Source organism: Chinchilla lanigera, unplaced genomic scaffold (genome assembly GCF_000276665.1).
Source record: "Chinchilla lanigera isolate Chin_1 unplaced genomic scaffold, ChiLan1.0 scaffold00116, whole genome shotgun sequence".
Lineage (NCBI taxonomy): Eukaryota > Metazoa > Chordata > Mammalia > Rodentia > Chinchillidae > Chinchilla > Chinchilla lanigera.
This window is the reverse complement of record NW_004955517.1, coordinates 1,302,492-1,326,622: the sequence shown is the minus strand read 5'-3', so window position 1 is coordinate 1,326,622 and position 24,131 is coordinate 1,302,492. Positions and strand designations below refer to the sequence as shown.

General features: G+C 50.8%; 1 protein-coding gene across 1 annotated transcript in view; it reads right to left on the bottom strand.

The window, feature by feature from the left end:
- The window catches only part of Adamts9 (ADAM metallopeptidase with thrombospondin type 1 motif, 9), a gene marked incomplete in the record, with an annotated part of 141,149 nt that extends 117,086 nt beyond the window's left edge, over positions 1 to 24,063 (bottom strand). The window contains 3 exon segments of the mRNA XM_013506939.1: positions 17,844 to 18,006; positions 22,654 to 23,054; positions 23,587 to 24,063. Coding sequence (XP_013362393.1) covers positions 17,844 to 18,006; positions 22,654 to 23,054; positions 23,587 to 23,701 — 679 coding nt within the window.
- Positions 24,064 to 24,131: the final 68 nt, after the last annotated feature.

Here is a 24,131-nt window from a genome sequence, read left to right as displayed (position 1 = left end):
AATTAGCCCCCCAGATTCCGAGCACACTGACCATTTTAGCAAGCAATTCTGAATTTAGCACTGGAAATGGCCTAAGACAGACAATGTCTTGTATAAACCTACTCAACCTCCTTGCCCCTGAACAGAGAACTCACCTCGCCAAGGGCGCACACGCTGTTAGGGTGAAGTCAGCCATCACGTTTCCGTTTAGCCACCTTTTAGCATAATGTAATCATGACTAGCGCTTCAGGAACCTAGTGCCCCTGCGCTGGTGAGTTTTATAAGAACGGTCTGAAGAATGAAATGTCACCTCTATGGAAAGCATAGTACAAATGGTCTGCAGATTCTTGGGCTTTTTTCTCATATTTTCTCATGGGTAGCTTTCTATTTATTCTATGTATTTCAGTAATAATTTCATTATGATACAATGTATACCCCCTTTTAAAGTATGCAGTGCAGCCAGTTTTAGCACATCCTCCAAGCTGAACAACCACTGCCGTTACTAATGTTAGAGTACTTTCACTGACCCCAAAGGGAACCTTACTCCTACCTCCAGCCACTCTTCATCTACCTGTTCCCAGCCCTTGGCAGCCACTAACATTTTCCCCCTGTGGGTTTACCCACCCTGGCCCATTATATAAAACGACTCATACACGCATGCCTGTAATCCCAGCACTCGGGAGGCTGAAGCAGGAGGATTGTTGCGAGTTTGAGACTAGGCTGGGCTACAAAGTGAGCTCAAGGCCAGCCTGAATTGCAGAGTGAGACCCTGTCTAAAAAAAAAGACCAAAAAACCAAAAAAACCCCGACTCATACAGCTTGCGGCCTTCTGTGGGTAGCTTTTCTCATCTAGCACAGTGCCAGCAAACCTTTTAGAACTTTTAATGATAACAAACATCTGGCTCTAGCATGTGTGCCATAGGTTCGCCACCACTGACCTACCATAATATTCTGAAGGTACGTTCGAGTTGTAGCAGGTAGCATGCAGTCAGTATTACATCACTTTCTACTGTCAAATATCCTTCTGAATGGGCACAATGTGTTATCTTTGTCTGCTCATCAGCAAGTGGATATTTGGGTGGACTTTTGACAGCTGAACAATGCTGTTATTCCGATTCACGCACAGGGTTGCGTCTGGCTACATTTTAATTTCTCCTGGACATATCCAGAGGAGTAGCACGGTGGTTCATACTGTAACTGTGTGTTTATCATTCTGAGAAAGTACCAAACTGTTCTGCCCAGCGGGTTCCCCATTTTCTTACCTTTCACTGAAGTTCAGACAAGACAGAAACAGGAGGCCATTCCGCAGGTCTCTTCTTTGAGGAGTCTTCAAAAATTTCTCACATTTATTTTACCAAATAGCTTGTGAGAAATGTCTGGTTCATATCCTAAAATACCAGGTTGACTCCTCAAGAATCACACGCATGTTTACATACACAGAGAATCTCAACTATCTCAGCCTCGTACATACATGCAAGCAAATTCAGGCGTGTCCAAGAAAACCTCTACTAGGCGGCTGTGTGACTCTTGTCACCAATCAGAGGCGCAGCAGCTCCACCATGGTGTCCCAAGGGCCAGAGTTAAAGGGGACTTTGGCAAGCAGCCCTGATGCCAACGCCATGGAAGTAGCAATGCTTCCCTGCTGGCCGCCGGTGCCGTAGGCACTCACGTGCTGAAGGGACTGACAGCGGCTCGCTCCTCGCCAACCTCGGACAATCACCGACCCGCTCGACCTGCTCCCCACCTGGCAAAGTGAAGCAGGAGCGGTGTGCACTTCTCGGAGACGCTTAGGGCAATAACGGGATCACGCGTGCGAGGTGCTAACACAGTACCCAGGGAACAGGCAGGAAAGAGGAAATATTGTTTGTTACCGTCTTTCGGTTTGGTTGTGTTTTCACTAGTCCTAAACTCGTAACGGGAGCCAGAACTGAAAGGAACCATTTAAGGTGGAGTGAGTAAATGTGTTTAAAGACTATCTTCTGGCTTACAAGGACGATTAGAAGGTATGCATGTTTATACCCGAGTGGGACATGTGAGCACAGGTCGTGCCGGGCCCCGTTTCTGCCACGGCCGGTGCCACCCCGTGGAAGAGCAGTAGCTACAAAACCAGGAGAGCCGAGGGCTGGGCTTCCTCCTGCCACACTCTGCAGAGGACATCCGCTGAACCATTTCCCTGGCCTCGGTTCCCTCTTAAATGACCTCTTAAATGTGAGTATTCCATTTTAAGGCTATTCAAAAATTTGAGTAAGAAAGTGCACCGAAGTTCTCATAAATTCAGAGATTCTTCTTAAACAGCTGTTCTGTGCAAGGTATGAGCCTAAGTGTGTTTGTTAGTTGAGACAGGGTCTTGCTACGTAGTTCAGGCTGGCCTTGAACTCACAATGTAGCAGCCATCCTCCTGCCTCAGCTTCCAGAGTGCTGGGATTACAGATGTGTGCCACCATGCTCAGCTCACTGGCGTAGGTATGACAGAAAAAACAAAACGTACACCACAACAAGAATAACTTGGGCTCCGTCTTTTCTAAAGTACTATAAAAATGTAGGAGGAATCATTTTTTTAAAAAACCCACTGCCAAACATATTTATAATATTTGCTGATTAAATGGTGAAATGTTTCAAATGAGCTTTTCATTTCACAGTGCAATGCAGTGTGGAATGCTCTGTACATTACTAAGAAACTGGAATTATTTGACAAAGTAGTAATAGCCAGGCCTGGGTATTCACTGATTACTCACTGAAGTATTTCCCACCAACTGGGGCTGAGCTGAAGTTTGAATGTTAACATCAGGGGTAGGAAGTTAATTATTGCTTTCTATTTTCATAAGGTTGATCAAAATTTAACCGAACTTCCTTACGGCACCAAACCAGCCACCTGTGACCTCCCAGTCTAACTGGGCCAGCAATCACACACCACAGGACTAGGCCGGGACTCAGGGGCAAACCCGACCTCCACCAGAGATGAAGCTGAACGGGGGGAGCTCTGTGACTTCCCAAGTGGATTTCAGAGTCACACCCTCAGGGCTCCCCTTCCGGCACTGACAGGACGCTTACGGCCCTTTCTTGGGCGATTTTCTGCCGGAAAGCCTCAGTTTCCTCATCTATAAAATGAGAATAATGGTAGCAATTACCTCAAAGGGGAACCATGAAAGATAAAAGACACAGTGCATAAAATTCAAGTAGGGCAGGGAATGGCACGCAGGAAGGATCCATTAAATATTTAACGAGGTAGTATTCATAATTAGCGGCTATTGTTTCACCAGCAGTATGCAAAACATAAATCTCTTTACAAAGTAGTACACTGCATTAGAGTTTCTCAAACAGAACAATTCCATTTTAGAAAAAGAATTTTACAAAGATGGAGGCGGAAAGGAGGGGAGGAAATCTGGGAGGGAAGGAAGGATCCTAAGAACTAAACAACCAACTTCCAAAACAGACAACAAGTTCTGCGCACGGACAGCGAGAGACACAGCAGGTCTAACAGCGGTGAACAGACCCAGCAACAACCAGGTCCACTTTCCAGCCGGCTCCACACAGGGTGGCACATACGGGCAGAGCAGGAGCTGGTGGCAGTTCCTGCCCTCCAGGCTCTGCCTGCGTCTGCAGTCTGCGCTGATGTATGCTCAGAGGTAGCTGATGAAGCCGTCAAACAGGGACTCAGTAGGCCTAGAGACTTTTTCTCAGAGAAATAAACCCAATGAGGAGGGGAAGAGAGGGGAAGGGAGGAGAAGGGAAGGGAGGAGAGGGGAGGAGAGGAGAAGAGAAGGGAGGAAAAGAGAGGACAGGAGAGGAAAGGACAGGAGAGGAGAGGACAGGAGAGGAGAGGACAGGAGAGGAGAGGACAGGAGAGGAGAGGAGAGGACAGGAGAGGAGAGCCCATGGATGTCTCAACAGTAAGGAACACTGTTTCTAGAAACTGGGTGGAGAAGGGGCCAGGCAGCTGGGGGATTGCTTCGCATGTCTAAAGCTCTAATGTGTACAAGCAAAAACTCATCAGCATTGAATTTTCTTTCAGGGTCATCAATTTGCTAGCCTTATAAACAAGAGTGAATCCCTAGATAATGTCTGGATCTTGTTCCCAAGCCCATTTCTCCTGACAGACCCTGAGGTGTTTCTTCAAAAGGAAAAGGCAGTCCGTGCTCGTGTCCACACTGCATCACAGTGCTGACCAGAACAGGCCAGAGGGCAGTGGGGGGCACTGCAGCTGTGGGGCTCCCTGGCTGGCCTGGACCTCTATGAACCATGTTTCTGAAAGCAGTTCACGGAAGATTAGTCCTAAAAGGCATTTCCAAGAGCAAATAAATTAGGTTTGCAAAACACACAACATTCACATCTAGAAAGTTCTCCGCGCACACGAGCGTTTTAAAAGCTCTGAGAGGTCTTGCAAGAAAGGAACCAGCTCACACCTGCTTACCCATAATTTGCCAATCTCTGCCCCTTCTAGAGGCAGAGGTGGGGGCCCGCACACTCTTGGAGACCTAAGAACACGAAGGAGACTGTGCAGACGCACTCTCTTCTCACAGAGGCAGCGTGGAGCTAACTACTGAAAAGCAACGGCACTCATGATGTTGACGGGCCATGCTGACGTCTGCTCAGAGCAGTTCTTCACACTGATTAGCTTGGCTACTGTCACAGCAACCCTGAGTGGTAGCACTATCATCTTAGTTCACTAATGAGCAAACAGACCGTGTAAATAACTCGAGAACATATTAAAACAAGGTCCATTTGAAGTAGAATAAAATGCCCAAGTTACCTAGGCCTGCGTTTTACTAAGGGACTGTTTGGTTTGTTATTAAGATCTTGCAAAATACTCCCTGCAGTGAATGCTGTTTGGGCCACGCCACCGCTCTGCGGTATGCACACACAGGTGTGCACTGCTGCCTACGAGCGCCCACGCCTCTCGGCCCCTTCGTGCCACAGCCAGGGCTTCGTCCCCCAGCACCTTCCTGAGAACATAAAATAAGAGCCAAGCATCCATGAGGTCCGGAGTTCCCAGCAGCCCCTGTTTTGCAAAGCCAAAGGAAACCGATGAAATAAAGCTTAGCAATGTATTTTATTAAACCCAGTACATCCAAAATTACTACTTCACAGGTGGTCCGGTCACCTGTCAGGGCCTCCCGGGGACCATGAGGACAGAGCCGTCTAGCCACACAGGGCTTGCAGAGTGGGTCTGGGGGTGATGGATGTATGGCTCAGACCTGGGGCTCAGGAGGCAAAGCAACCAGGATTCAAATCCTCACTGCTCTGCACCCAATCTGTCTGGCCTGGGCCAGTCACTTCGGCCCTCTGTGCCCTGATCTCCTCATCTGTGAAGTGGAAATGCCAACAGTTCCTCCCTATGCAGGAAAGGTCAAATGCTTTAACACAGGTAAAACGCTGAGACAGGTCCTGATGCTCAGTGTCCTCCAGCAGAGGCATGAGCGCCCACCTGGCCCTGGAGCGCACCAGCTCTCGGGATTGCCGCTGGCCATCTTATCTGCTGTGTGATGCTTCACGGCAGCCTCTGGGTGGCCCTGGGACTCTGCACAGGAAGCCTGCTGAGAATCTCCAGCAGGTGGGCTGCAGCTCCTTACAGAGCTGTGAGCAGCCCCTGGGAAGCGATCTCCCACATTCCTTTGATACAGGAATCCCTCTGTTTGCAGGGTTTGTACCCCAGGGGCTGCAACAAGGCCCCTGTCACCTCGGTCCATGTCTCAGTGGCCACAGGAAGTGATCAACCGCAGGTACATGCCATCCTCTGGTGAGGAGTAGCCTCCCCAGCACCCTGGCCCAGCCAAGAAATGCACGATGGATGTATTTACTTTTAAATCTGCTTTGTAGCTATCTGCTCAGCTCTTGCTATGACACCTTCACCCCTTAAATGAACTAAAGGGCTACTATCTTTCTCCACGGGCTGGAGAACGCTCCTGGAATGATGTCACTAGTTTATTCTCAATTGTCCGCACACTGAAACCAGTAGTGCACCCCAAACCTCACCGGAGTCACACTTTTGGACATGTCCTTTCCAGGCACTATCCACAGGCAGCCTTTCCTGTGTCACCACCTGGAAAGATCACAGGACTCGGATTAGAGCCCAAAGTTGCCATTCACCGGAGCTCCATGATTAGACAGTTCTGGGCTTTGATCCGCTCACCCATTGAGTGGGGCTGGAATGTACGTTCTCACTCAAGTTTCTTTCACTACTGAGAATATATGAGTTCTTAATACCTTATAAGGTGAAAGTCAAAAGTGACGAAAATTTATGTCCTAAGTTTCAAAAGAGACAAAATCCAACAGAGTGTGCATACATGTACACACATGCAAAATAACATACTTGCATTCTTTTTTGTGGTGCTAAGAAGTGAACAGGACTTGGAAACCAAGTTACATCCCAAGCTCCTTATTTACCCATGCAACACAACACTGGGCTAAAAAAAAACCCATCCCAAACTTTTCTGCTATAAATTTGTACTTTTAGCATGATAGCAGCCAGCTGTGCATCTCAGTAGCTGTGTCTGGGGGATACAGGAAGCAACCTTTGTGTTCACTTACTTGATAGCACAAACAACAAGGTGTGTGCGTATGTCCAAAATCGTCAAATCGGGATTTTTACCTACATTTATGCTCTGATAGGTTTTGTGTATGTTTATTTGAGCATTATGGAGGTGAAATACACCCACACCATTCTTCTGCTATGTAAACATGCACTTTACAATGGTGGAATGTGGGTTTATTTTAATTTTTCTGGTAGAAGTAGCCCAATTCACTACAATGGCACAAGGAAAACCAGATTTCCAAGTTTTGGAGAGGGTCAAAAGTGAATCACCAGATCATTCATGCATGGAGGATGAAGATGATAATGACTTTGACCTTGGCCATGTGAGCCAAAGTTCCCGTGACAGTGAAATGGAGCAAGAATCGACCAATACAGACACAGAGAGTGCAGACCTCCTTGATTCAGATGACAAAGAAAACAGCAATGTGAGTACATACTTGACTAGTCAAAATGGCACGAAATGGTCAAGCAACCAAGTGGGATGACCCAATGTTAGAACTAGGTCCAAAAACACAGTGAAGATCTTGGCAAAACCTACAGTGAAACCTATTTGCTGGAATGCCAGCACTGCCATTCAATGTTGGAAATTGTAACAAACAAAATGCTACAAGATGTTGTGAAATACACAAATGCTGAAATACACGTAAAATGTTCTGTATGCACCAATGGCCATACTAAAAAAATGTGTTTATTATGACACCTCACCAGCTGAACTGAAAGCATTTATAGGTCTGATGCACTTAGCAGGGCTTTCTCATGGTCATCAGAGGAATGTAAAAGACTTATGGTAGAGCAATGGATGTGGCGGCTTGAGGTCTGTAGACTAACAATGACACTTTTGTTTCCTTCAAAATTATCTGAGGTTTGATGCCAAACCCTTTTGCCAGGAAGGAAACCAAACCTTGTTATCTGGCTGCTATCTGCTCACGGTTTGAGAGATTTGCGGGTGACTGTCAAGCAATTTACACACCACCTGAATACATGACTGCTGATGAACATCTTGCAGCATTTCATGGTTGCTCTAGCTTTAGGCAGGATATTTCCCCAAAAACCTTCAAAATATAACATATGCCCTCGTAGATGCAAAGATTTACGCTTTCAGTTTAGAAATTTACCCTGGAACTCAGCCACCAGGTCCTGATTAACACAGTAATAAAACAAATGCTGCTGTGAACAGACTTGTTGTTTTTATCTCCCAAACTAATTGGAATGTGACATTGGACAACTGGTTTACCAGTTTCCAACTGATGTTACATTTGCCAACAGAACACAAACTGACCAGCATAGGAACTATACACAAGAACAAAGTGGAAATTCCAAATGAAATGACACAACTTCAAAGCAGAGGACTGTATAGTACACGTTCCAGATTTCAGAAAGATACAACATTGGCCATACATATGGCAAAAAAACCCCAACTTGTAAGGCTGTTGTCAATATCCCACCATGATGTAAACATTGATAGGGAAACCTCAATAAAACAGAAGCCTGAGATGATAACTTTCTACAACAAAACCCAAAACAGAGTAGATGTTGTTGATAAGTTATGTAGTAACTATGACATCACTCAAAACACAAAACTTTGGTCAATGATTGTATTTTACCCAATCCTAAACATGTGATATAAATAGTTTGATAATTTCAAAGAAAATAACAAGTGCAAAATATCACCATGAAATTTTCTTAGAAGAGTGGATTAGAACTCATAAGAGATCATTTATACACCACAGGAAAAACATAATGTTTCCACCCAGGGAACTATGCAAAAAAAACCCATGGAACACACTGGTGAGCTGACAGGTGAACATCACAAAGGTGCAGCATCACAAAGATCTTCTATGAGAACACGGAAACAAAAAAGATATCAAATGTGCCCTACAGGAAAGTACAGAAAAACAAAACATACATGCTATCAGTGTAAGCAATACTTGTGTATGGAACACGCAACTTTCATGTGTGAAGATTGACTTGGGTGTGACAGTGGAGGCAAACATTATTTGTGTGGTAGACTTTTGTTTGCATTTATATTGAAGTTCACAAAGGTTTTTATTTCTGATGTTATCTTTAGGTTTTGTAAGCAGATAAACAGCTGATGTGAACATGTTGATGTCTATGTTAAGCATTTATATTTGATATTTTATCCATATCTTAATTTCCTGCTAAGCACACATTGTACAATATAGTAGGAAGCCCCCAACAAAACAGAAGAGAGGAGACAAGAATGGCCCGACACACGCACATGTGCTGTCAGTGTAAATGAGGTGTTTGCATGGAGCATGCTGCTGTCATATGTGAAGACTGCCTTGGGAGTGACACTTGAAGCAAAGCTTATTTTTGTGGTAGAGTTCTATTGGTATTTTCATTTTAGTTCATAAAAGAGTTTATTTCTGTTGTTATTTATTAGACTTTGTATGTATGCCAACAAACAGTCTATGTTGAAAATTTTGATGCTTTTCTATAAACAATAAATAATACTCTGGTTTCCTCTTCAGATCGTATAAATCTTTCACCCTTCTATAAACAATAAATATTAAAAATTCATTTGTTTTTTATTTTTTCCTGTTAAGTACTCATTGTTTAATCTAATAAAACTCATAAAATCAAAATTATAACTCACCAATAGAAATATTCTGAAGAATAAGCATGGGTATTACACACCCACAGCAATGTGCCTGTGTGACAAAATTGGTGTGATGCCCCATGAGCTACTTAAGTTTGACACCAGATCTCACTAAGTTGCTGTGTTGCCTTCATCAGGCTTGAACTTGCAGTTCTCCTGCCTCAGCCTTCCAGAGGGCTGAGATTACAGGACTGTGTAGTGTTTCCAGCCATGTTTACATTCCTAAGCAGGTAGGACTTCCCCTGTAACTGATTTCACGTATGAGCTGTGAGAACGCATTCCCGGCAGACACACTGACTGGACACTGGAAGCTATGTTTCTGGATACCAGTTAGAAATGAAAACAACACGCCTGTTCTCTTGTCTCAGCTGATAGCTTTGGATAACAAACCCTAAATAAGCCTTTTCTGCTGCATTTCTGTGCAGCTGTGTCTTAAACTAACTTCACTGTACAATGCGCCTCACTGTACTTTCCTGGTGGGTGTTTCCTGGTGGGCATGAAACCCACCGTACACAAGGTGCTGCAGTACAGGATCAGCAAATACTAATGAAAAATAAAGACAGTGAGAATTAAAAACAGCGGGAAAGCAAACATGGTATCAACATTTACCGCTGGTTTTATTTCACTTGTTCTCAGAGCCGACCAGGCTCCAGCCAACCCTGCCTCACACCATATCTTATAGGTATGCAGGTTCCTTCAGTGATACCAAAGCACCTCCCACATATCAATGATTTGCAGTTACATAGATAGAAAGTCCCTGTAGACATCTGGTCCAGACACAAAAAGATAAATGGGAAAGTCACCTAGAAATGACCACAAGAATGCCCATGGCAATCTGATTATTATAAGGAAGCAAAATTTGGTGGATACAAAGTTATAAATTTTAAATCTCAATTGCATGATAAAATAGTACACTATTAAATGAGTAGGCTTCTTCTATCATAGGAATTGGTCCAAGGAATTCTACAGTATCCTACTTTGAAAAGAGCCCATTGGGTCCTGAAGGATCCTGAAATTAACCGCCAAATTTCCTGCCTCCTCAGCCTCTCTGATTCTCAGGGCATTTCTAAAGGACATGCAGCACCCCAAACCGCCTCAGGTGCTTCCTGGGAAGCTCAACAAGTTAGCAGGTGCCTGCACCACTGTCTGCGTCTCTGTAGAGAATGGGTTTCGGAGGGGAAGTGACAGGGACTCCCCAGAGCTGCCGGGCCTTGGCAGGGAGTGTGAAGTTGGCGGCCCAGCTTGGCCCTCTCCGCTTCCAGCTGCTATCTGGCTCTTCTGGGGTCCAACCCGAACAGCAGAAAAGGTACACTAAGTCAGTGCTGTAAACTGAGGATACTGCTTTCTGTCGGAAAAGCCAACCGGGGTGTGAGGGGTCTACATACTAAGGGCCAAAAGCAGCCCAACCCCAGGGCCTCTGTGCTCAACTAAAAGACTCCGACAACCGGCTCAGTGGCCAGGGCTTCCCTCTGGACCTGCTCTGGGCTTGGAGAACGGTCACCCTTCAAGTCTCTACCACTGAAGCTGAACCTTAAGATGACAAAAGACGAAGCGAAGACCAAAGGAGGAGGAAAGGAAGAACAGGGCCAGGTGATCAAAAGCAACACGGAACGGAAAGAGCAACCTTAATAGCGCAAGGAGGACAACAAAGAGGACAGCTACGTAAGCGACAACATGGAAATGCAGCACGCAGACCTGCTGAAACCACAATCTAACGAAGACAGCACGCAAAGGAAAGTGGGGAAGAATCAGGGCAATTCTAACGTAGATACTGCACAGGCCACTGGGGAATTAGTCTTAATTTTGTTCATCCTGATGAAAACTACTTTGTTTACATAGAAAAATAACCTCTCTGTAGTCCAGTGGAATATTTAGTGATAACTATATCTTGGAGTTGCCTTAAAATACTCCAGCATGAAGGAAAATAAAAAGTGAATTTGGAAAACTCACAGCCATTATCAGCGGTGAGCAATGTCTGGACAGTGGATCACTTTACTTCTGCCTCTACTTTGCATATGCTTGACGAAGGTCATAATAAAATGCTTCTTAAAAAACAAGATAAAAAGTTTAAACATAAAGTGAATAAATGAGATCAAATGAGAGAATAAAAGTTCTATATCAGAAACTTTCTTTTAACTGTACTTTCATGATTTCATTGAAAAATGCACTACTAATACCAATGTTAAAAAGAAAAAAGAAAAGCAGCATTTCATATAAATACCACGAAGCAGATTAAGCTGAGGAAATCAGGTCAAGAGTTCAGATATGTAACACAATAATTTTCTAATAATTCACATGAATTTTGGAGGTCACTGCTTATATTGACTGTTCATTACGCATACAGTCTTTGAAGAATACAGAGAAAAGCTGCTGGAAACAAAAAGGACCAGATGAAGAGAGATCAGACAAAGTGCTGAGGACCACAGAGGAGTGACGACCCTTAAAGCTTCAGACGTTATCCCGGGCCGCAGGGCTCGCCGGCGCCCTTGGTTTGGAGGCCACGTGCGTGCACCTCTGTGTCTAACACGGCACCCTCCTCGCGGCTGCTGAAACAAGCCACCGGCCCCGAGCTGCTCCCCAGGGCCCTGCCCAGGGCTTCTGCATCCGCCTGTTCCCGCCTTCGCAGGGCAGGGGCTGAGGGGCCCAGGTCTGCAGCTGCGGACAGTGCAGGTGAGTGCAGGCAGGGAGGCTCCCGTCCTGCCTCACCGATGACCCCTCTGCCGCCCACGGCGGCCCCGGCAGCACCCTGTGGCCAGGCCAGGCTCCGTCACTGCCTGCACCAGGAGCCTTCGTAGACTTGTTTATGCCAAGCCCTCCTCGGGGCCCCTGGGTTCTGTTTCCCAGTCCACTTGGGCCACCTCCCAGGGCCGCTGACCTAAATTGATAACCTGGGCTCAATCATTAACGGGATCCAAGAGGTTGATGGCTAACGAGGAGATGCTCTACAGAGGCCTGCCGGAGACGCCTGCCCCGGGGAGTCACCAGAGTCCTGGTGGGAATTCCAACACAGGAAACGCTGAAGCCAGACCAGGCCCAGCTAGGCAGCTGTGAACGCCCGCCTGCAAGAGTACCTCTTACAAAGGCTGTCAAACGCACCAGCGATGGGCCGGCAGATCCCTCCACCTGGACAGGACAGAGGTCTGAGATCGGGGCTTGGGAGGAAGCTTCACGGACTGCGTAGGTTGTCCCCTCTGCCAGCAGCGGGGGAAGCCAGGACTAAAACCGACATGCTCAAGTGTGAGCCGTCAGCCGGTCACGTGAGGACTGGAAACTAGATGCAAGCCGAAGGACACGCCCCGGAAATGTGGGGAGGGCAGTTCCCCAGATAACACCCTCATCCGCGCTGGCAATGGACTTGGGTTCAAAGCTCAGGTCCACATTATCAGCTCTGTGACTTTAGACAAACTGCTCTACCTCTCTGAGCTGTGATGTCTCTCAGCTGTAAGACAGGGTACTAATCCACACCCCGCAGAGCTGAAGGCCGCACTACACAATACGGTGTGTGAGCGCAGCACGGAGAGCCCCCGGCACAGCCTAGCAACCAGGGGCTCTCGTCTCACCTTGTGTTTCCCTGGCTTTCACGCCGCAGCCTGGAGAGCCCAGTCAGGAAGTCAGGTGCACTCTAACGGGGGTGACGAACAGAGCCCCGCGACCTAGTGAGGACCGAACGGCGGCCATCTCAGGTCTGCCCCGTGGGGTGTAACTTAGCCGAGTGAGACGGAGGCCCTGCTCTGCCAGCCGTGGGCCTCCCAAGCTGTAGCCAGTTACCTATCTGGTTGAGAAACTACTACCAAGAAAAGCCGCGATCTTCAGCCCTCGAGACAGCACCGTGTCAGTGGTCGTCTCCAGCGACAAGTGTCATGGGCTACAAACACCTCCGAGCCCCTGGTGCTTAAGCTGTATTTTGTGACTATGAAACTCTTATAGAATCACAGCGAAAGAGTGGAAACATACAAAAGGTTGCCTATGCCTCTGGCAGCCTGAAAGAATCAGTTAATATTTTTATGCTTTGTTTCCATTTTGGGGGGCACACTTTACCATTGCTAACGATGGGATTATCTCTCTCTCTCTCTCTCACTCACACACACACACACACAAAGTTCATTCGCTCATGGACTAGTGCTCGAGTGTGTGTTCGAGTGTGTGTTACGGCAAACCAATGCCGTGATTTCTAACAGCAGCAGAGGGCCCATCCCGGTCTGTGCCTTAGTTACTGACCTACCCTCCTGAGGGGAGGGGGTTCTCTCTTGATTTTGCTATAATAACCCAACACTGAGTAGTTCAGGAACACCTTTACACAACTGTCCAGTTGTTTCCTTAGAAGTGGGACTGACAGGCCAGGAAATGTGTAACTCTTAAATGGCCCAAGAAACAAAACCCAGCCAGCTTGGCTGAGATGGGCGGATGAAGGAGAAATTTCTATAATAGGAAAACACTGTCTTATGTACTGTCTTTCAGCGTCCCCTCCCTCTCTTTCTCAAACACACACACACACACACACACACACACACACACACAATCCCTACCAGGAAGCTGTCTTGCTCCTTGCCAAGAAGTGTGAAAGTCAGGTCAAGTGCAGGCACAACTAAGATTTCACCTGGGAGCGGGCAGTGTGCGGGAGCAGCGGAGCGGAGCACCGCACCCTCCTGTGGCGCTGCCACCCGGCTGTCCCTGGGCCCGCTGGAGTGGGGGCTGCAGGCCACAAGCTCAGTGTAGCGCCTGAGGGGCCGCTGGGAAGGGCTCCACAGTCACCAGGGCTGTAGGAAGATGAGCCTGTTGCCCAAGAACTCACACACAGTGTGAAAGACAAAGGGAGGAGCGCTCAGGGGACCAGTGTCCACACAGACAGAGCCGACGACGGCCACGCAGAGACTATCCAGGAAGGGCAGCCAGAGCCACTCTCAAACTCGCCAACGTTAACGAGCTGCCCCGGGCACAGAGGAAAGCGGGGGGCAGAGAACCCACACAGCCGCTGCTAGCTGGCGGGATCGGCTGGAGCCAGCACGTAAATCTTTCTGGTCCCAGTTACCAGAAAGCGCTAAGTGATCACCTCTGGGTTTGGGGTTTTAAGTTTTCCTTCCCTCACTACAGTGCTTTGTTTTCTATTTTCATTAATTTATTTAAAAATTGTCACTCAGTAATTGCCTGCCATCTGCTAAACCCTGCCCTTGAAGCCTGCCTTATTTCACACTCAATTAGTCCAAGCAGCAGGTCCGTGTTATGTTTACTTCGTATTCTACAATGTGTTTGGCATCCCATCACCCAACGGGAGTACGGACAGTTCCTGCTTTATCTTTCTGGCACAAAGGAGGTGTTCAGTTCACACTCTGTGGCTGAATAAAAAGATGCACACAGGAGCAAATACACAAGGTCACGGGTGCCTTTCTAAACCCACCAAGTTCCGATGACATTAAACTCCTTCCACAGCTGTCTTTAAAATACGCTTTCTCACAAGCCTTTTCTGAAAATTATGCCCCAAGAATCGGACATGAGCAGGACTTCCACCTGTGTACAGCAGCAAGCAGCAGCCAGCGTGCCCTGTCCTGCCCTGCCCTGCCCTGCCCTGCCCTGCCCTGCCCTGCCCTGCCCTGCCCTGCCCGCTGCCCACAGTGCGGCTGCCCCAGTCCCGGCGAGGTCAGCAGGGCCTTTGTGGGGCCGGCTCCCAAGCCCAGCCGTGGGAAAGTTAGTAACGATACGCAGGGTATCGCACTGCAAACAGATATCTAACTTGACATCCTGCAGCTTTGTGTCCTCATCTGTGCAGAGCTGGTGTCCGCAGACCTCACTGCTCAGGTTCCCTCCAGCCTGAGCAGCCCGTCCCTCTGCAAGAAAAGCCGCAGGAAGCACTGACACGGGAGGTCACGCCCAGGGAGCACAGGGGCGGGTGGGGGGAGCGATCACGGGGACTCAGAGCCGGCTGCGCACCTCAGTCACTTGGAGCACTTACGGAAGTCACTGGTCCTGGCTCCATCTCACTCCCTGCTAGATGAATTAACCGCTGCTTTCTGAAGGACCTGCGCTCTGCGAGGTTGCCAGGGCTCTGCAGAGCTCTTGGTACTGGTTACCAACCATGGTTCTTGCTTGGGAGAGAAATCCACCCGTGCCGAAGGGACTGGATGGGAGGCGGCCCTCTTCCCTGGCCAGAGGGACTCCTGCCCCAAGCTACATTCTCCGCCTGGCACGGGATTCCGGGGTTTGGAGGTTTCTGTGCCCTGCTGATCCATCCCTCCAATGGGGCTGGTGAATCGTGACCTATTCCGAAGTTCCTCTCGACTGTTCTGAGCCTCCTGCACCTGAGCTCAAAGAAGGGGTGCAGAAGCAGCTGGAAGAGAGAACGGGGGCGGGGACAGAGTCCAGAAGGAACCCCTGGGACAATCGACCCAACTGCCCGGCTCCTGAGTCACCACGTAGGTGGAGGGGGTGCAGGCCACATGGCTCACCAGCCAGCAAATACTGGGAAGATGGAAAGGTGGCACTTTTCTCAAGTGCCTGTGGAAAAAGAAGGCATCTTCCACTGTCCCCAGCCCTTGAATTTTGGAAATGCTCTTCCCTATGTTTGTAATAGGACGTGACAATGCCCTGCGCTCAGCTAGAGCTGACTATCTGCTAACTCCGGGAGTCACTTGACAAACTGATTCCGGAGTGGCCCTCCTGAAGGCCAGTGTTGAGACGCTCCCCACCGCACGGGCTCTGGCACAGCCTACGTGGGTCGCGGAGGATGGGCGTGGGCTCCCGTGGACATGCCGGGGGAGCCCCCGTCCCCATGTGCGTCCGTCTCAGCCTCTGTCTCAGCCTCTCTCTAGGTATCAGGGAGGCAGGACGGGACTGACCCCGTCAGTAGGTGGTAAAGAGTGGGTGAGGCGGGGCAGGGTGCACACTCTGCAGGACGCCAGTGTGGAACGAGAGAACAATGTATCACAGTTTTAAAAATGCTGCTTTGTAGCCACTTTGGGGCTGAAGAATGCCACCAAACACCACCCTTCAAGGCCTGTATCCACGCAGACAGGACCTCAGTGTGCTGTGCATACATATGAATTATATAGGAAGGGAAGAGCCGCGTACTTCCTTTCTAGCTCATGTTACACGTAGACTTACATGTGAAATATCTCTTGCTGGGCTGGGGATACAGCTCAGAGGCACAAGCGCCTGCCTGTCCAGTGCAAGGTCCGAGTTTGATTCCCGGTACAAAAGCAAACAAAAACCCACATAAAACATGCTCTTGCTAGTACCAATTTGGGAAGTCAGAAAGTAAAGGTGAAAGGTCTTCATAGTATGGCCGAACTACACGCCAAAGCCTGCTCATGAGGTTCGCTGGTGGCTGGCAAAGTGAACAGCACGAGCTCCTGGAACCACCGTGTCTGAGGACAGCGGCCCTCCCAGCTCTCTGGCACGTTAGAATCTGACTGGCCTGACCTCGGTTCCTTTCCTGCCAGCCCTGGTGGTGAGAGCTCAAGGGAGCCACAAGATTAAGAGGCCCCACCCTTAGCCCCGGCTATCTCCCCGTAACCACAGCTAATGTTGTCTTTTATTGAAGGATTCACTTCAGAAACAACACTTCCGAGAGAGAAGCACCAGATGCTGTCACAACAGCACGACTGGATGCAGACAGACAGTGAACCAGTGATCATTTGAGACGCCTTTGAGGACATCTCTGTCGGCCTTGAACGTGGGTCTGATTTGGACATACCATGAAGACCTCAAGAAACTATGTAATTTGTTGAGGCAATTTTTAAAAAATTGAGAAGAGTGAGACAGACATGGTTCTAGAGAGAGGAAGTCCACACATTTTTCTTGAGAACCACTTTCACAAACACATTAAAACACGGGTCCAAATGAGACAGTTCCTAATGGTAACCATCATTCAGGAGAAATCAACCAGAGGTGGAAGAAGGCAGCGCGTTGAGAAATGCACAGAGGAACAAACTCTCTGAGGCGTCCACTGAGACACATCCCCAGAGTGGTCGGCCCGTTGCTGCCAAGCCTGCAGCAATCCCGCTGGGAGGAAATCCAGCAGTGGGCAGCAAAGAACCCGACTGAACCTAAACTAACAGAGCAACCACAGGTCCATTTCCATATCTGGTGAAACCACAGAACATCAGCAAAACTGAAGCTGATAGAAGAAATCCTGACGAACATGTAAGTTCTTGTGAGTTCCATTTGTAAAGCTTTTTGTAAGTCTACATCGCAAAAAAAAAAAAAAAAAAAAAAAAAAAAAAAAAAAATCCACACAAACAAATGAATAGAAGACACAAACAAAATACAAGCAATTTCTGATTATGAATACTGATATCACATCAGCCAGAAATTACCAAAGCTTAGTCCTAAAAACAAGCAATCTCAGCAGAAGAGAGCCCTGTCCCGAGGGCACTGGAGTCACTGCTTTCTGTATCCAAATCCTGACACTGTAAATTCTGAACTGTGCAACCTTCAGCAAGCCACTAACTACCCTGCAGTTTCCACCTCCGTGCAGGAGAAGTGGAGAAAGGATGGTAGGTAGTGCTCTGTAGACTACGAAGGTGCTACCTTCCTGCCAGATGGCAACCATCTCATCTGACAGCCTGGATCTCTGCTTAACCAAGCAGTAAATACTGGGGCTGGGGATATAGCTCAGTGGCACAAGCGCCTGCCTGGCAAGCGCAAGGTCATGAGTTCGATCACCGGTACCGCAAAAAAATAAAAATTAAAAAAAAAATTAAAAAAAGAAGTAAATACCTGAGGTGTCACAGGCATCCTTTCCTGAGGACGGCTCCTTCTGGGGGACGCTGCGCCTATAAATAATGTGGGGTTTGTTCTGCTCCTCTTCATTCTCTTGTTCATCCATGGACAACAGTGGTTCAATAAAATAATCTCCATCATGGGACCGGAATGTGCCCAGCTGCAAATAAAAAGAGATGAGTTGATTTGACGCAAGCCAGCCAATGGGAGGCAAAAAGCAATGGCACAATTCCCAGTAGAAACAGGACCATCTTATTTAATCCCTCCTCCCAAGGGGGCTGCTTAAACGTAAAACGCTGTGACATACGCAGAGAAGTGCTTCATTCCACTCTAGCTTATTGTGCCTGCTGTTCCAGGCTGTCTCTCCCCTGGCATTCAAGTTCCAATCACATTACTCCTACAGGGGGTTAAAAGAGCATTTCTAAGTAGTAATGCTGCCTGGAAAGCTAGGGACACGTCTGAGCTCAAGGGGAAGAAGTTGGCTGACTGAAGCTTCTCAAGGACTCAAGTTCAGGAAGCACAGTTGTGCCAGTTTGCTCCGGTGGTACCACTTGTACCCCCTGCACACCTGGGAGGGATGGTGCTCAAGGCGCCAGGGTGGAAGCAACCCTGCTTCTGATCCCAGCACTACACCTACCCTCCCATCTGCTCTGAGACTCAACTTTTTGTCCGCTGCAGATAAAGATGCTTTCAGTAAAAGCTAATCGTGCAGATTAACTGTGATAACTCAGACAATGTGCTCTGCAAAGTGCCTGACACCTTGCAGGGACTCAGATCATGTTAGCGGTATCTAGTGCTGCTGGTGTTGGCCTCTAACCCCCACGCTCCAGCTTGCTTTATCCATCAGGCTAAGCACTCGAAAAAGGTCACTTTTCCTCCTCCCCTCCCCAAACACCTACTTACAAAGACCAATGATGCCTCAGGCTTGAACCATCCAAGCAAGGTATAAGGAATACACACAGAAGCACCCCATGCCAAGCGCCCCATGCCGTGCCAGTTAGCGGAGTTTAAAGAAAGAAACTGAGCTCTCACCTTCTCTCCCACCCTCCTGTTGCACACACCGGAAAGCAATCAGAGGCCTCCTACCCTTCCCTGGACACGCGGAAAATGGCTGTCCCTGACTATCAGCGGCACCAGTGTGACGACCCAGAGCTGGTGAGAAAGTCAAGTAACTGCACTGCCCAAAGCTGACCTGCGCAGGGCCTGGGAGTCGTAACTGTAATGAACTCCCAGGTACTCTTCTTGACAAAGTATGAGAAACACTAAGCTGAGACACTAGTCCCCAAACCCAAGCAGTATCAAAAGTGCCTGGGGAGTTTTTTACAACCAGACTTACAGATTCAGAATTCATAGTGGGGAGGTCCAGAACCTAGATTTTAAAAGTAGTTCTCCATGTGACTGAGGAAGCATTGGTTTAAGGAAAAAAAAAAAAAAAGGCCAAGCAAGACACAGAGTAGCTGCTGAGCAGAAAAAAACTAATACATTTGTCGCCCCCCAGCCCGCCAGGCACCCGTCTGCTGTCACCATGCAGCTCTGGTGCTCCCAAGCACGGACCCGGGAGCACAACAGGACGTGCGAAGCCTCCAAGAGACCCCAGAACTGAGGAAGCGCCTGGACGCTTCGGTGAAGACCCGCCACCTGTCATCGGTAAACGGAGGAACCCAGGCACAGACAGGAAGCCACTTGACTGATATCCCCTTGGTGGTTCAGGAGCCAGTGCTCTGTCCAGGCCTGAGGAGCCTAACTTTAGTCCAGTGCTTCGAAGAAAAATCAAGGAACCCGCAGGTCTCTTTAGGAAGGCAGACACAGTCTCTGGGTGGGTCAGAGAGCACGGCAGAGAGGTGGAATTACAGCTCCACCACTCAGTAGCAGTGAGCTCTCAGTGCTTCAGCACCATTATCAGTAAAATGGATTGTTTTGAGAACTGAGTCAAGGTGAGGATTTGGCTGAAATAATGTCCATGTAAAGTGCTTCCCGCATGCTAGCAGAAGGGCTCCAAAAGATGGCACCCATGTGGCATCAACATCAGTTTCGGGGCCCAGCAGTTATTTTTCCAGCTAAGGTGACCACTGCTTCCAATGTAGGTACTAAGCACGTACATCATTCAAGGGTCCAGTGCGGGAGAGAAATGAACAGGTGCTCTCCTGGCTGGCTAGGAAAAACTGCAAGAAATGTAGCCAAGAACTTGCATACAAGGAAGTGGGCACAGAAGCACCCTGAGACACAGCTGCTATCCACAAAGGTGCACAGGAGAAGGGATGGCAGGCAGAGCTCTGCAGAAACTAGTCCTGAGGAGAGGATGGAGCCACACTTTAAAAGAAGGCTGTGATTTGAGCATGTGAAGCTGGGTGAGGGAATACTCAGGAAGAAGCATAAAGCAGACTGCCTGGAATGCAGGATTTCTGTGGGAAAAAGCTGAGAGGGGGCCGGACATGTGGTTCCGAGTGGGGTGTGTGGTGTACTGTAAACGCTGAGAGCCCAGTGACGCGTTGATAATTGCTCACTGGGCACCGGGGCGCTACACAACGCGCCTGAAAGGGTGGCGAGGAGACCCTGTGCCCACTCCTGACTAGCTAGCTCCTGCAGTTCCGCAGGGATGGAGCAGCGACTGGAGAAGCCCCCCGAAGAGAGGGAGAGACAACCAGGCCAGTTCAGAAGAAGCAAGCAGCAGCACATCTGAGATGGAATTCCGCGAAACTGATAACTGACTGGTGTGGGGTGCGGGGACGGGTTGCAGTAATCAAGAAGGAAAGATTTCCCGAAGGAATTACGGAGCCGTGTTAGAAATATTACGATGCGCTGGCTTCAGAAATGATAATAAGTTTGGGGAGCAAAGAAAAATCCCAAAAGGAAGACAGAGGGGCAGAGGTTTCGAAACTACATTAAGGCTGAACATACAAAAAGCCAGCTCACTTAAAGACATATGCAGGCCCTTTTTTCCAAAAGAGGCAGATTGCGAATTGAAGGTAATATATGAATGGGGTATTATAGCTCACACGCTGTCTCTTCTAAAGCCTGGTCTCCGTTCCCAAAGAGACCAGGTGTGCGTTACCACCTAAAACTACCAGTGGAAATTAAGGTCCTGAGCAGCAAAATATTTATCCAAGTGCTGGGGCCACTGGGCCTCAGCAGCGTGGAGGCGGGGAGAGAGGAGGAGTAAAGATTGTTTACAGACCTGACGCGCACACGCAGCCCTATCATGCGGTCCTGGAGCTGGAGGGGACGCCGCTGAACTGTGGGGGCGAGCAGGGTCTCTGGAGTCCGACACCTGACACTGCCCCCCCGGGCCTTAGCCATTTGCAACAGAGAGGGTCCCGGCGCCCTGGACCCCAGTCTTGGGGCCAGGGTGACTCACAGCGGTGTCCCCTCCCCCTCGCCACACAGACGTCTCCGCCTACCCCCAACAATCTCAGCGACGCCGTGGGCTCTGCGACTCCGCCGTCTGCTGGGGGATGCTGGGGCCCATGCCCTTCTCCCGCCCCAGCGGGCCAGGCCGCCCCCTGCCCAGTCTTCAGGCTTGCCTTGCTGCACCGGGTCGCCTCGTGAGGTGAGGAAGGATGCAACCTCGGAACGTGGAGCCGGAGACCCAGGACAGCCGAGGGACCGGCCGAGGGTCCGGGTGAGTACCCAAACGCCCACTTAGCAAAGGCAGGGGCAGCCGGGGGCCGAGGGGAAGGGCAGGCACACTCGGAGCGCGCAGTTCAGCAGCCGGTTGCGCGCACGGCGCCGAGAGCGGGGACAGCCTGCCTGCGAAAGTTTCTGCGTCACACGCGCGTGCCAGAGACGCCCGCCGCCCGGGAGAGTCGAGGACCACCCTCGCGGGGCCAGGCCCTTGCGCCGGTCCTCGGAGGTCGCGGGAGGCGAGGGGGTGTCCTGTTAGACCGAGCGGCGGGCCGGTGGGGGGCCGGGACCCGGGGGTGGGGACGCTCTTGGGCATCCCCTGCTAAGTGCGTGTCTGGCCGCCCGGAGCTGGCCGCCCCGCCCACCGTCCCAAGGAAACGTGCTCGGTGGACTCGCTCTTCCGATTCCCGGGGCCCGCGCCCGTCCCAGGAAAACCGAGGTCGCGTCCAGGCGGCCTCTGCGGGCTTTCCGCCACTCTCGCGGCGTGGCCGGCCACCCTGCCACCAGGGTGCAGAGTCGGACTGCGACGCACCCCCACTCCGCGCTCCCCCACCCCCGGGGTCGCAGGGTCGCGGGCCGGCTCCGCCCCGGCCCCGCCCCGGAGCCCTGGGCCCACCCTTCCGTCCCCCGGACAGGACGGCCTCCCTGCCAATCCAGCTCAGCTTCGGCAGCCCTGGCGCCGCGGGATAAAAGGCCCCGGAGACCGCGAAGACTGCAGATTACGCGCTGGCGTCCCCGACACGGGCGGGCGGGACTCCCGGTGCCCCACGCCGGGGCTGTCAGTCCACATCCCCAACTCCGGGGCGCGGGGAGGTCGGGCCCGCCCCGCGCTCGGCCGCTCCGCTCCGGGAGCGATCCGCCGAGATCGCCGCGACAAAGCACAGTTGCAGCAGCCTTCTTTGGAAGCTAGCGTCCGGGCCGCCGGATACCGCTGGGCCACGCACGGCTGCGCGGTTCCGGCCGCCGAGCGCCGCGAAGCCTCCCGCACCCCTGGGGGCGGACCGTGCGCCCCTGGCGAGTGCAAGCCAGAGCAACCAGAGTTGCTCCCTCCCATCCAGAACCCGACACGAGTTTCTAAGTAATATTTAAGGCCGGAGCGGAGCCTCGGCGCCGGAGAGCTCCAGGCTGGAGAGCGACTGCGTCTCGACGCAGCGGACGGGGCTGCGGGGGGCTCGCGCCCACTTACCATTCCCGAGCAGAGGCTGATGACGGCCGTGTGCTCCGTCTTCGTATTGACGTGGCCTTTGTAGAAACAGTGCTTCAGTTCAGTTTCCTCCTCGGAATAAAACTTAGTCTGGTTCTCCTCGGGCTCCCCGAGGAGAGTGACAGTAAACAGTGGAGCGATAAATCCGGCATGGGCGGTGAGATTAAATAGAAAGTGTTGGCCGAAGGCGGAGAGGCGGTAGTGCTCCGGGGAGGAGGTAGAAGAGGAAGAGGAGGACGCGAAGGCAGGCCAGGGGTCAGAGGCAGAGTCAATGCTCCGTCGCCTTCTTTTGAAGTGCACGTTCGTGGGAAAAGGTTCTCCGGCCGCGTTCACTCGCACGGGAGACGCGATTTCATATTCGCTCAAGGTCTCCAGTAATTTCGCTGCAGAAAGATGCAAAGATGCATGAGCCAGGGATTCCCGTTCCCGCAACTTGTAATTTAAAACGAAGGTGGGGGCTTTGTCCTGACTTATTTTCCAGCGCACTGGAGTCCGGTCCTTTAACCCGTAATCAGAGGTCAAATATTTGCTGAGCACCTACTGTGGGACAGCAAGTCAGAAACTGCTAGGCGCTGAGGGGACTGCTGGAAGGCAGGCAGTGAGCAACTCCGGAGACAAAATACTTTCAGACCCTGATAAATACCCCGAACAAAATAAAATGTGCCCTGTCGGGAGGCCCCAGCTACTAAGTAACTTCAGCTTGGGGCGTGGGGTGGGCCAGGCCGAAGCAAAGGGGAGGGTGGCTACTTTTGTCTCCAGCGTCTCCCTAGCCTTGGCTGGAAATGGCCCAGGGCAGAGCGGCTCCAAAGCGGGAGGCAGGTCTTTCTAGGAAAAGGAAAGCGCCTGGCTGCAGGGCGCCCCCGCCAGGGAGCGGCTCGGGAGGGGCGCCGGGGTCCCAGGGCCGAGCCTCGTTACCTTGCCTCGGGTGCAGCCTGTCCTTGCGCACGGCGGCCGCGGCGTCTGGGCTCCGCATCTCGGCCAAGTCCCGCACCAGGAGCATTAGCAGTGCGGCCCAGGATACAAACTGCATGGTGCTCCCACCTCCCGCACCCCGCTCCCCTGCCTTGCCGCCCTGGCTGCGCGGTGACCGAGGCAGCTGCCGCGGAGAGCGCGGGGCCGGCGCCGGCCGCCGACTTTTGACTTCAGGAGTCGCTGAGGTCTCGCGGCGAGGGTCCCGTCTGCGCTCGGCTGAGCAACGCTGCCGCCTGCCGAGAGCTGAGCCGCTCGGGCCGCGGGAGGAGCCGGAGGAGCAGGACTGGGGCTCGGCCGCTCGGCCGCATAATGCCCAGCGAGCGGGCGGAGAAGGCGCGGGACGTGCGCTGCGAGGCGCGCCGGGCGCCCTGTGCCGCCGGGGTAGCGGAGCGGCTTCTTGAATTGGGGCGCGGGGGCGGGGGCGCGGGTCCTCCGCCGCTCAAATTCCGGGTGCCCGCCTCCAGGAGGAGGAGCGGGGCGGAGGAAGC